General features: G+C 39.5%; 1 protein-coding gene across 5 annotated transcripts in view; it reads right to left on the bottom strand.

Moving 5' to 3' along the window:
* Nucleotides 1-11422, bottom strand: part of garnl3 (GTPase activating Rap/RanGAP domain like 3) — a 121563-nt gene extending 110141 nt beyond the window's left edge. For 3 of the 5 annotated variants that reach the window (XM_057818905.1, XM_057818909.1, XM_057818910.1), the window contains exon 1: nucleotides 10905-11422. In XM_057818905.1, coding sequence (XP_057674888.1) covers nucleotides 10905-11002 — 98 coding nt within the window. In that variant the 5' untranslated portion in view covers nucleotides 11003-11422. The remainder of the gene's footprint in view (nucleotides 1-10904) is intronic. The other 2 variants (XM_057818906.1, XM_057818907.1) reach the window with 1 other exon arrangement.
* Nucleotides 11423-12525: the final 1103 nt, after the last annotated feature.

The following is a 12525-nucleotide window of genomic DNA, read 5'->3' as shown; positions in this document are numbered from 1 at the left end:
GATTGAAATTTTTACAAATTTTATTAAAATAAAAACATTAAGAGGGGTTTTAATATAAAATTTCTATAACTTGTACTAATATTTTTCTTTTAAGAACTATAAGTCTTTCTATCCATGGATCGCTTTAACAGAATGTTAATAATGTTAATGCCATCTTGTTGATTTATTGTTATAATAAACAAATAGTCCTTATGTACTGTATTTTGAATGTGTATGTCCATCTTGTCTTATCTTTCCATTCCAACAATAATTTACAGAAAAATATGGCATATTTTATAGATGGTTTGAATTGCGATTAATTGCCATTAATTTTTAAGCTGTGATTAACTCGATTAAAAATTTTAATCATTTGACAGCCCTATTTTTAATATATTTTATGTTTTAATAAAGAATAACAATTTATTGCATTTGAATGGGTGATTTATTAGGATGCATTTTCACTACATTGGTGGTTTAATGGGATAAAAAATTGACAATAATATCGCATATCGGCAATAATTAATGAGACAATATATCGCCAACTAAAATTTGCTGTCGCGACAGGCCTACACACACCTACCATAAAAATTGGGAGAACTTGCAAAATCGCAGGAAGTTCAAATACTTATTTTCCTCACTGTATGTCGACGCCAGATTTTACATTATTATTATTTTTAAATGACCAAATATTGTGCCTAGCCCTATGAAGGGGTTAACAGTAATCAATGGCTAAATTTTCTGAATCACACTAGTAGTGCACCTTTGCATATTTTTTCTGTAGATGGCCCCTAGGAAAAACGCACGTTGCCTTTTTCCCACTGCACACAAAGTGAAGCTGTGACTTCAAGCTCCAAACATACTGTACTCTAGTCATTGGCCTTTATTGAAGGGTGAGGGCGGGGTCACGCAAACACTCTCGCCGTCTTTGCGTCATCCGCGGTTGAAAAACGTCTGCCGTCGTGTGCGAGAGGCTCCCACTGTACGCTGGCCCGACTCCAATCGACTATAATGGGAAATGTTTTTCCAGCCTTCCCAGAGTGCTTTTTAATATGTCGGTATGCCCTAAATGGAAGCAGATGTTCCCGTCGACGAGTAAAAGTTGACATAACGTTCCAATCAAACACTTTTAGCTTGTCGGGCTTTTTCTTCTTCCTCACAATTCCAGTCTTTTTTGGGGAGGACCAGATGAAGTCGAGTTGCGCGTTGCGCAGTCGTACCGAGCTATGCGCATATGGGAGTGATTAGGTACTCCAGCCGTTTGTCGACAAAGCGTTTCACATGGAAATTTGCAATTTACAACACACAAACCCTTTGAATTTTCACGTTTGTGTTCAGGCTGAATCCATGTGGAGAAGTAACACGATGACGCCATCTTCTGGCATCTTAGTGTCATAGAACTGTGCAGAAGTGACATCAAAAGCCTCTTGTAATCAGAAACTGCATAAATGTGGTATAGACCTTACTCACATGACGTCAAAACCACGCCTCCGCGCCATATTGTCCGTCAACTCGTCGTGTTGACGCATTACCGCGACGTAAATTCCTCCTATTATGGCGTGTTTTTCTGCTCGTTAACATTAATAATCAAAATGGTGAAGGCGTGTGTGGCGGTTGGTTGCAATAACAGAGAAGATAGACGGAGAGACTTGAAGTTCTACCGTATTCCGAGAGACCCGGAGAGGAGAGCGAGATGGGCTGCTGCAATTAGACGAGAAAACTGGGCTCCAAACGATTACCACAGATTATGCAGTAGTCATTTTATATCTGGTAAGATGCATTTAATATATATTAAGAGGGTTTTGGGCTGACAACCACAATTAAGATCATTGCTAGGCTAATTGCCGACAACATACCGTTTCAAATTCAAGATGCTTATTTCTTCCACCATCATTACACTTTGAATAATATTTAGCTGGTACCAAGTGAAAGAAACTGGCCTCGTCTACGGATCATCAGTTAAACAGGGGTGTCCAAACCTTTTGCACAAAGGAGGCCAGATTTGGTGTGGTAAAAATGTGTGGGGCTACCTTGGCTGATTTACATAGAACAATATATTTAAACAAATTTTAGCCAGCCCTTCTGTGTGTCACATTTGCTTTATTATTTTTTTTAATTCATAATTTCAACAGTTTCGTCTTTGTGGCGTTCTCTTTCGACACTCGGGCTCTTGCGAAATACTGCTGCTGTGAAATTAAATTAGCTTCAAGTTGCTTTAATTTCTCGTTGCGTATCTTCCGTCTTGTCGTACATGTCAGCGTGTCTTGTTTGGTAAAATCATTATCGCGTCACATTGAACTCTTTGAAAACAGCGACTGTCTCTTTGCAAATGAGGCAGACACACTTGTTGCGTGTTTTATTGAAGAAATAGTCCAATATCCACTTATCCTTGAAGCGTCGGCCATCGCAGTCAACTTTTTTTTTTTTATTGATTGTCGCCATTTTAGAAAATTGGAAGTAGAGGGTCACACGGGGTAATGTTGCTTAGAGTGCTGCTCTTAAAGTTTTTCAAACTTTCATGAGAATAGGCTGATTTTGTGTGGACAAGATAGTTGTAGATATCAGGGTAGCAGATGTCAGGCAGAGACGGCGAAGACAGCGGGTCGAAAAATATCGATTTAGGCACCAAATATGGATCTGGCGAATGGATAGACTGAAGCTTTTCCACGTAACGCCTTTTCTGCAACACATCCAATGAGTTAACAGCGTCTGAAAGCACCGGGGCTTCCATGAATTGCACTATAAATTGCACGACAAATTGAAACCATTGAGAATACAGATAAACAATGACGGACAATATGGCGGCCGGATACAGCGACACGTCGTTCTGTGACGTTGGTGAGTAGGGTCTATAGAAGAAGGGTTTCGGCATTTTTGTGTTAAATCGAGATGGGTAACGATGTGACGTCTATAAGATTTGGATTACCGTAATTTCCCGAATATAAGGCGCACCCGTGAATAATGCGCACCCCCATTTTTACTTGTAAAATCTAGGGGAAATTATTGTACCCGTTTATAACGCGCACCTTAATTTTAGCACCAATAAATAGAAGAATACAAGAGAACAGAGCTCGTGTACAGATACAGAAATGTCATTTTACTGACTGGTGAAACACAGCACAAGCATAGCACATTGGTAGTTCAAAACATTACCATCAACTGACGATATTCACGGTAATAATATGATTTGACAACTTCAACTTACCAGAATCTAGGAGAAAACAAAACAGATGTGACTTTTCTTTTAAAGGCTGCTGTATAACTTGCTCGTTTCATCATGATGAATAAATGTTTCTTTCATGGATTGATACGGTAAAATGAAAGAATGTAAATCAGAAATCCGTGAGAGCTCATCGCTGTCGACACGACAGTAACAATAGGAACTATTGTTATTTGGGTTCGAGTTTCCCGAGGGACAGCTATAATTGACAGACACAGGAAGTCTTTGTGCTTACGTTTGTTATGGTCCGAGTTGCGGAGCTGCAATAAACGTGGACTCAAATGAGTTCAAGAAACTAAATTCTGTGCTTTATGAAGAGTGAAAAAATCAGAATTTAACACAGACGAAATCATTCGGCCGATTAGAGTGAAGTATTACCGAAACAAAAAGGCGACGTCACGTACAGTAATGGTCGGCAACGGGTCGCCGAATACGTTTCAACACAACGTGGCCGTGTCAGTAAAAAAAAAAAAAATTGGTTTATATTAGGGCTGTCAAAATTATCGCGTTAACGGGCGGTAATTAATTTTTAAAAATTAATCGCGTTAAAATATTTGACGCAATTAACGCACAAATGCCCCGCTCAAACAGATTAAAATGACTGCCCAGTGAAATGTGTACTTGTTGTGTTTTTCGGAGTTTTGGCGCTTGGGTGTGACTGATTTTATAGGTTTCAGCACCCATGAGCATTGTGTAAGTAGTTATTGACATCAACAATGGCGGGCTACTAGTTTTTTTTTTTTGATTGAAAATTTTACAGATTTTATTAAAACATGAAAAGGGGTTTTAATATAAAATTTCTATAACTTGTACCAACATTTATCTTTTAAGAACTAGAAGTCTTTCTATCCATGGATCGCTTTAACAGAATGTTAATAATGGTAATGCCATCTTGTTGATTTAGTGTTATAATAAAGAAATGCAGTACTTATGTACCGTATGTTGAATGTATATATCCATCTTGTGTCTTATCTTTCCATTCCAATAATAATTTACAGAAAAATATGGCATATTTTATAGATGGTTTGAATTGCAATTAATTGCAATTATTTACGATTAATTTTTAAGTTGTATTTAACACGATTAAAAATTTTAATCGTTTGACACCCCTAGTTATATATATATATATATATATATATATGTGTGTAATATATATATATATTTCTGTCTCCATCCATGTACCCGTTTATAATGCGCACCATGATTTTACAAGTTGATTTTGGGGAAAAAAAGTACGCGTTATATTCAGGAAATTACGGTATCTACATATGGTAGGTGAAGAAAATTGCATGATAATTGAAGGCAAGTAATGATAACCTGCTTTATCATACCAATATTGCATTTCAATGAGAAAGTAGAAAATGCGATTTCTAAAGAAATTGTGCGAAGCTTAGCTGTGATGGTCGGTATACGTGGAGTACAAGTACCAGGAAGTACACGTACTTTTATGTGTTTGTAGTATAAGTACATGCAAGTACATATACTTATAATACAAGTACAACAGGTTTGTTTGTTTATAATACAAGTTCACGTGTAGGGATGGGAATTAATACGATTTTTACAATTCCGTTTCCATTATCGATATTGCTAAACGATTTGATTCTTTATCGATTCTAATTTGGACTAATAGACTGTATGAGGTTCTGGGTTCAATATGTTTTATGGTTCATTCACCTCGGGGTGTCGGTTAGAACAAGGAGCGGAGAGTGGAGTTGGTCTTATGCACTTTTAATCCAACTTGGCAACAGGCACAACTATACACTCACCGGGCACTTTACTGGGTACACCTGTCCAACTGCTTGTTAACACTTAATTTCTAATCAGCCAATCACATGGCGGCAACTCAGTGCATTTAGGCATGTAGACATGGTTTAAGACAATCTCCTGTACCAGTACACTTAAGCATATATATTGTAGTACAAGTACACATGCTAGCAGTACAAGTATAACAACTTAGTAATGCAAGTACACATGCTTGTAGTAGAAGTACATCCAAATACACGTAAGCATATGTGTTTGTAGTAAAAGTACACATGCTAGCTGTACAAGTACACGTGCTTTTAGTATTAGAACATGTACTTGTAGTATTGCTCCATGAATGTACACATGCATATAGTCCTATTCTACTATACGCAAGTAGATTTACTTGTAGTACTTTAAGGACAAGCAAACATACTTGTACAAGTACACGCAAGTATATGTATTTGTGGTTTAAGTACGCGCAAAAAACACGCACTTGTAGACATAAGTAAACATAAGCACACGTTCTTGCAGTGTAAATTAAAAATTAAAAAAAGACTGATAAACGACTTTTACAATGGGAAAATCTTATTTCCAAAAAAAACTTTAATGTCTATTGAAATATTAGGTCTAGGGCTGCAGCTATCGAATATTTTAGTAATCGAGTAATCGACTGAAAATTCTATCGATTAATTGAGTAATCGGATGAAACATTTTTAGGTGAAGAGCAATTACAAATATACATGAGAAAACAAAACATTTCATCTAATATTGGACTATTTTCAGTCAATCAATGTCTTTATTTTTTATGTACATTGATGAAAACAGCCAACAATTGCATCTCAGATGTAACTAGAAAAAAAAAAAAAAAAAAAGACTAATTATCTGCTTTCACTCAAAAAACTTTTAGATCGTATACCTAAAAATGCCATTATGCTTGATAACACACATCACTCATCATCATCAAGGTGTTTTTCCCACGTGTTTCAATTGAATTTCTATTTGTGTCAAGCTATTTTTAAGTTCTACTTAAGTTTTAAGTTAGTCTAAACTGTAAGTGTTGATAGGATTTTGAGTTTTTGCAGTGTTCAAAATAAATGTACGATACCTGCTGTATTGGAGCACATTAGGGACCAGTGCTACTTTGTGTTTTATCCAGCAATGACAACTGAGCAAAAATTGACAGTTGGCTTTATTATGTTTTTATTTTACACCCTCATCACTCTACAACGCTATGTTTTCACAGATTAAATAAAGCCTGTATGTAAGACACGTTAGCCACGCATCAACAGTGGTCATAATTAATAGAAACCTAGCCCTCCGCAGGGTTAACGTTATGTGGGCGAGTGACAGTAACATTAAACTTATTTATTAGCGCTTAGAAGTCTACTGCTTTAAGATGGCGGCTGCTTACTATCACCGCTGTCATTTCGCATCTAGTTCAACATACATGTTATCTCGATGAGACTCATCAGACGCTACCTGCTACCACCCTAGCATCATGCGCGCTAGTTTTTAGCAACGTCGGCGTTGTTTGTAGCAGCTAACTGCTGCAGTAAGTTTTTATTTTATTTTATTGCTTCTTTCTCTACGTACGTGACATCAGCGCGTTGTCCCGCATTCAAAGTAGTCCGGGCAAAACGTGATGCTTAGAGCTGTCAAAATTAAACGATTACTCGAGGTGAATAAAAATTACTCGGATCAGTTTTTAAACTCGAGTATTCGTTTCAGCTTTAATTAGGTCCATTTAATGAATAATTGCAAATTGTACATATTGCTCCTCTAGGTCAGGAGCTTTATTTAGACTTGTATAAAAGTAATGCTCTGGCATTGTATTAGTATCAAGAAACTGTGATAGTGAAGTCAGGAACTCCATTTAGTCAAAACAGAACTGTCTTGTATAAAAGTAGTGCTTTGGCCATACTTGAGACAGGAACTGTGTTGAAGTGAAGCCAGCTGCTGCATTCATGTGACTGTGTCTGATATAAAAGTAATGTTTTCATCGCAATAAATTCTCCAGGCTTAATGCTAACCTATGAGGCGAAAAATAATAGACACTGCCTTTTACATAGTGCAGCTAAGGAGATGCTAGATCCCTCCCTCAAGTGTTCATCTCGCTGATTGATAATCCACGAAACAGTGAGGGTCTTCCGGGAAAGCTGCATGGTCATGTGACTCACTCAAGCAAAGTAACTATCGGTAAAGAGCAGAGGATGTGGACACACACGCATACACACGCAGTGATTAAAGTCACCGACTAGAGGCGAAGCTTCTCAGTAAGTTTGTACTTGCAAACGCCTCGGTACTGTGGCACTAGATAGCAGGAAATTTAAAGCAACAATAATTCACAAGTGAAGAAGACTGCAACATTCCCTCCAAAAAGACTAGCAGCTTTCCCCAACAAGCATGCAAAATTTCCCCCTAAAAGAAACCCCAATATACCCGAAAAAAAAAAGAGCTACAAGCCCTTGCCTAAAATAAAATAAATAAATAAATCCCAGTACAACAAAAATACAATTGGCTAACTTGCACAGCAAAAGCCTGCTAGCTTAAATTCTCTCTCTCTATATATATATATATTAGGGCTGTCAAAAGATTAAAAAATTTAATCGAGTTAATTACATGTATAAAATATGCCATATTTTTCTGTAAATTATTGTTGGAATGGAAAGATAAAACAAGACTGATATATACATTCAACATATGGTACATAAGTACTTTATTTGTTATAACAATAAATCAACAAGATGACATTAACGTTACTAACATTCCTTAAAGCGATCCATGGATAGAAAGACTTGTAGTTCTTAAAAGATCAATGTTAGTACAAGTTATAGAAATTTTATATTAAAACCCCCTCTTTATGTTTTCGTTTTATTAAAATTTGTAAAATTTTCAATCAAAAAATAAACTAGTAGCTCGCCATTGTTGATGTCAATAATTTCACCATGCTCACTCATGGTACTAACCCATAAAAATCTGTTGGACCCAAGCGCCAGCAGAGGGCGCCAAACACCAAAAAACAAGTAACAAGGGGACATTACATTGTACTGTCATTTTAATCTGAGCGGGGCATGTGCGTAATTGCATCAAATATTCTAACATGATTATTTTCAAAAAATTAATTACCGCCCGTTAACCCGATAATTTTCACAGCCCTTATATATATTAACAATGATTTTAACAAATCATTCAAACACACATTCCAACAAAAAACTGCTAAATACACCTATAAACTAAATGACAAACGCATCAAAAAAAAAAAAAAAAACTTCCCTCATGTTGGTCTTAACAGGGAGCAGCTGGAGTCAGCCATGTTAAATGAATCATGTCATATTCATTGTTGCCACTAGAGGATAATGTATCCAACCAAATAAAACTAAATGCAAACACTTTCAAAACAAATCATCATAATGCCACTTATTAAAAGAATACACGAAGCAGTAAAATTTGATTCGAAGGTTTTTCTCGAATTGAATTACTTCAGTTAATCGTTGCAGCACTAAACTATACTATACAATAACTTGTTTATACTGAAATAAGTTTATCCATCGGTACATTTTTTTTCTTTAGCGAACTCAGTGAAGAATTTTAAATCCTCCCCTCTTGTTGTCCCTTTCATAGTCAAAACCTTGCAATCCCGCCGAACTGGGATGAATTGTTAACGTCTTTTGTCTCAGCCAAAGTGAGAGAAAAAAACGGTGCCGCATTTATGTCCTGCTGAAAAGTATGACACCCCTCTTCCCTTTTTTTTTGCCATCTTCTTAAAAGGGTTTGTAAAATTAGATGACAACGCGGAAAACGAAACGAAAGTTTACTTCCTTATCTCACACGCAAAACAGCCACTGTTTTCGACAGCAAAATACGGCAACCCCAACAGGCGTTGCCTATGCGATTAATAGATACAGTGGGGCAAATAAGTATTTAGTCAACCACTAACTGTGCAAGTTTTCCCACTTGAAAATATTTGACAGGCTTGTAATTGTCAACATGGGTAAACCTCAACCATGAGAGACAATGTGTGGAAACAAAACAGAAAATCACATTGTTTGATTTTTGAATAATTTATTTGCAAATCATTGAGGAAAATAAGTATTTGGTCTATACCAAAAGTTCATCTCAATACTTTGTTATGTACCCTTTGTTGGCAATAACGGAGGCCAAACGTTTTCTGTAACTCTTCACAAGCTTTTCACACACTGTTGCTGGTATTTTGGCCCATTCCTCCATGCAGATCTCCTCTAGAACAGTGATGTTTTGCGGCTGTCGTTGGGCAACACAGACTTTCAACTCTCTCCTCACCCCGTGGCGTCAAAATGATAACAAGAACGGGGAGCAAAAATCCCAGAACCACACAGGGGGGACCTAGTGAATGACCTACAGAGAGCTGGGACCAAAGTAACAAAGGCTACTATCATTAACACAATGCGCCGCCAGGGACTCAAATCCTGCACTGCCAGACGTGTCCCCCTGCTGAAGAAAGTACACGTCCAGGCCCGTCTGCGGTTCACTAGAGAGCATTTGGATGATCCAGAAGAGGACTGGGAGAATGTGTTATGGTCAGATGAAACCAAAATAGAACTTTTTGGTAGAAACACAGGTTCTCTTGTTTGGAGGAAAAATAATACTGAAATGCACCATACCCACTGTGAAGCATGGGGTGGAAACATCATGCTTTGGGGCTGTTTTTCTGCAAAGGGACCAGGACGACTGATTTGTGTCAAGAAAAGAATGAATGGGGCCATGTATCAAGAGATTTTGAGTGAACATCTCTTTCCATCAGCAAGGGCATTGAAGATGAGACATGGATGGGTCTTTCAGCATGACAATGATCCCAAACACACAGCAAGGGCAACAAAGGAGTGACTTTGTAAGAAGCATTTCAAGGTCCTTGAGTGACCTAGCCAGTCTCCAGGTCTCAACCCCATAGAAAATGTGCGGAGGGAGTTGAAAGTCCGTGTGACAGCCCCAAAACATCACTGCTCTAGAGGAGATCTGCATGGAGGAATGGGCCAAAATACCAGCAACAATGTGTGAAAAGCTTGTGAAGAGTTACAAAAAACGTTTGGCCTCCGTTATTGCCAACAAAGGGTACATAACAAAGTATTGAGATGAACTTTTGGTATTGACCAAATACTTATTTTCCACTATGATTTGCAAATTATTTAAAAATCAAACAATGTGATTTTCTGGGTTTTTTCCCCCCATATTCTGTCACTCATGATTGAGGTTTAACCATGTTGACAATTACAGGCCTCTAATAATTTCAAGTGGGAGAACTTGCACAATTAGTGGTTGACTAAATACTTATTTGCCCCATTGTATAGACACAATGACATGTATGTTAGCCACCTTTCCACTAAATTCACTGCGAACCGGGTTTCTAGTCGCCAGTGACCGTCGCCGTTTCGCACAATTTGTAAAGCAGTATAACGGAGCTTATTTTTTTCCTAATAATTCAACATTTGTCTGTGAACTAGATGCAACTTTCAAAAGAGCCAGATCTGGCTCGCAAGCCATAGGTTCCCAACCCCTGTGTTAGATGACGGGCTTCAAAGTCCTTTATTGCCATCTTGTGGTATTCCTAGGCAAATGCAACCCCCTTCTCAGGGGGCTCAATTACCTTCAGCAGGGCTTGGTCTTGATTCACAACCACAACCATACCCTGAAAAGACCCCATTGCCAGTCGTCCTTCTTAGGACTGGCTGGAATCCCCGTGTTCATTTTTTGCGGTTAACACTCGGATACCCCAACCGGCATCATCTCGTCCCTGATTGGACAAGCGGAACCCCCTCCGCCGCCGAATCCCCCTCACCAAAAAAGAAGCATGACTTGACATCGGTCTGCTGCAGAGTCAGGTGTGCAACAACTAGTTTAGTGAGCAAATCCCATGAAGTGGCAGCATTTTTCCTGACTCAAATTGATACCACATGCTACTCATTTTGGAATACAAGTGAGGAGACCCTACCTGGTAATCTCGAAGCTGCAGCCCTTGCGAAGGAGCAAAGCTCTCTTCCGCATGATGCCTTTGTCTCTGCCGAGGTAAACATTTTTATCCGAATTCATGAGCGCGCACTCGGTGAACTCCTTCCCCTCCTTCCAAAAAGTGCCCCCCCGCCCCAACCGAAAAAAATCCTTTCCGGACGAAAGTGATCTCGCAGACTTGTTTCCACCTTCACCGGCCCCCCGCCCCCCGTTTTCTCCTCCTTCTCCGCTTTCTCAGACTGGACAAAAAGGTTCCGTAAGAGAGCGGACGCGGGCGCACAGTCGCCGGGCAGTCGGCGCTTCCATGCGGGGTTCGGGGGAGGGGGAGCGCTCGCGGTGGAGTACCATGGAGAGGAGGTGCACAGGCGAGTCCAACCGGCCGTGGGTTGCGTTGCTCCCTGGCTGGCTACTCCTCGCGACTACCCTGCCTCCGTACAGAGTGACGGAGACAGAAAGAGAGCGAGAAAAGAGGGAGAGCAAACACCCAGAGGGAGAGAGTGAGGAAGAAAGACCTCTTCATTAGGTACACATGCAAATTCTAAAACTGCCTCATCGGTAGTGATCAACTCTTTGGCTGGATTGACGGCAACTGATGCTCAATCCATTTGAACTGGGAATGATCAGATGTGCCATTGACTAGGGGGCAGCGTCACTGGACCTAATACCAAGGGCGTAGGTTTGGTCTCAACATTGGCAGGAACGATATTACCGTTATAATGCAAAAAATGATCCAAATAGGGGACGACTAGCTTGACTTCATTGTTCCTTGTGGAGGCTGGCCTGACCGTAGTAGTTGTGACAGTTAGCTAGTTTAATGTTATGCTAACTCTGATGCAGGTCGGACTTTCAGTAGAAAAATTAGTGGTGTTTCCCCCACTTCCCCAACATTGATGTCATTTTACATGACTTACAGTGGCTGCTGCTGGACAAAAGAAAATTCTAATATCCCTCTTCTCCGAAGGAGGCGACATGTGGTCAACATGAATCTGTCGGGGTTGTGGAGTATTTGTGTTTCTTTGTAGCGGGACGGGGTGCTTCAAGTCATCAGCCAACCGAATGTTTGTTTGAGGGGGGGAAAAAATGGACTGGCACATTCAGCAAGTGAAAAGGGATAAATGTCAGTCTGAACATAATGAAAATGATTCATTTAACAATGGTAGGGTCTATTCTATCCTTACAACATATAGTAAGGCAATCTAAATTACCTGTTGAAATTCGCCCCCCCCCGGCCCAGACGCACCCGCGGACAGCACCAACCAAAACAAGTGCCGCTTGGCTGACGCTGCCCCGCGTGCGCCCGCCGGGAAGGCCGAATCTCGCGCGTCCTCTTATTTTAACCCTTTGTACTGATTCCATGTTTCAAAAGCTTGAAGAACACTCACCGAAAACAGGTTGACAATTTATTCGTCGACAATGGTAAAAACAAGGCAAAAACAGACGACGGAGGGACAATTCTGGATCCAAAACAAGGCTACATGTTTCCGAACAGAAAAAAATCTGTGTTATCTCAGTGTCCAGTCTTTTTAAAGTCTTTGCTGAGGCGGGCCTTGTCGAAGGCGTTTCTGGGCGTTGCTTTTGGGTCATCCCCTCTGTGGCCGGTTTTG

This window comes from Corythoichthys intestinalis, chromosome 17 (genome assembly GCF_030265065.1).
Source record: "Corythoichthys intestinalis isolate RoL2023-P3 chromosome 17, ASM3026506v1, whole genome shotgun sequence".
NCBI classification, from domain to species: domain Eukaryota; kingdom Metazoa; phylum Chordata; class Actinopteri; order Syngnathiformes; family Syngnathidae; genus Corythoichthys; species Corythoichthys intestinalis.
This window is presented reverse-complemented; position numbering and strand designations above follow the sequence as displayed.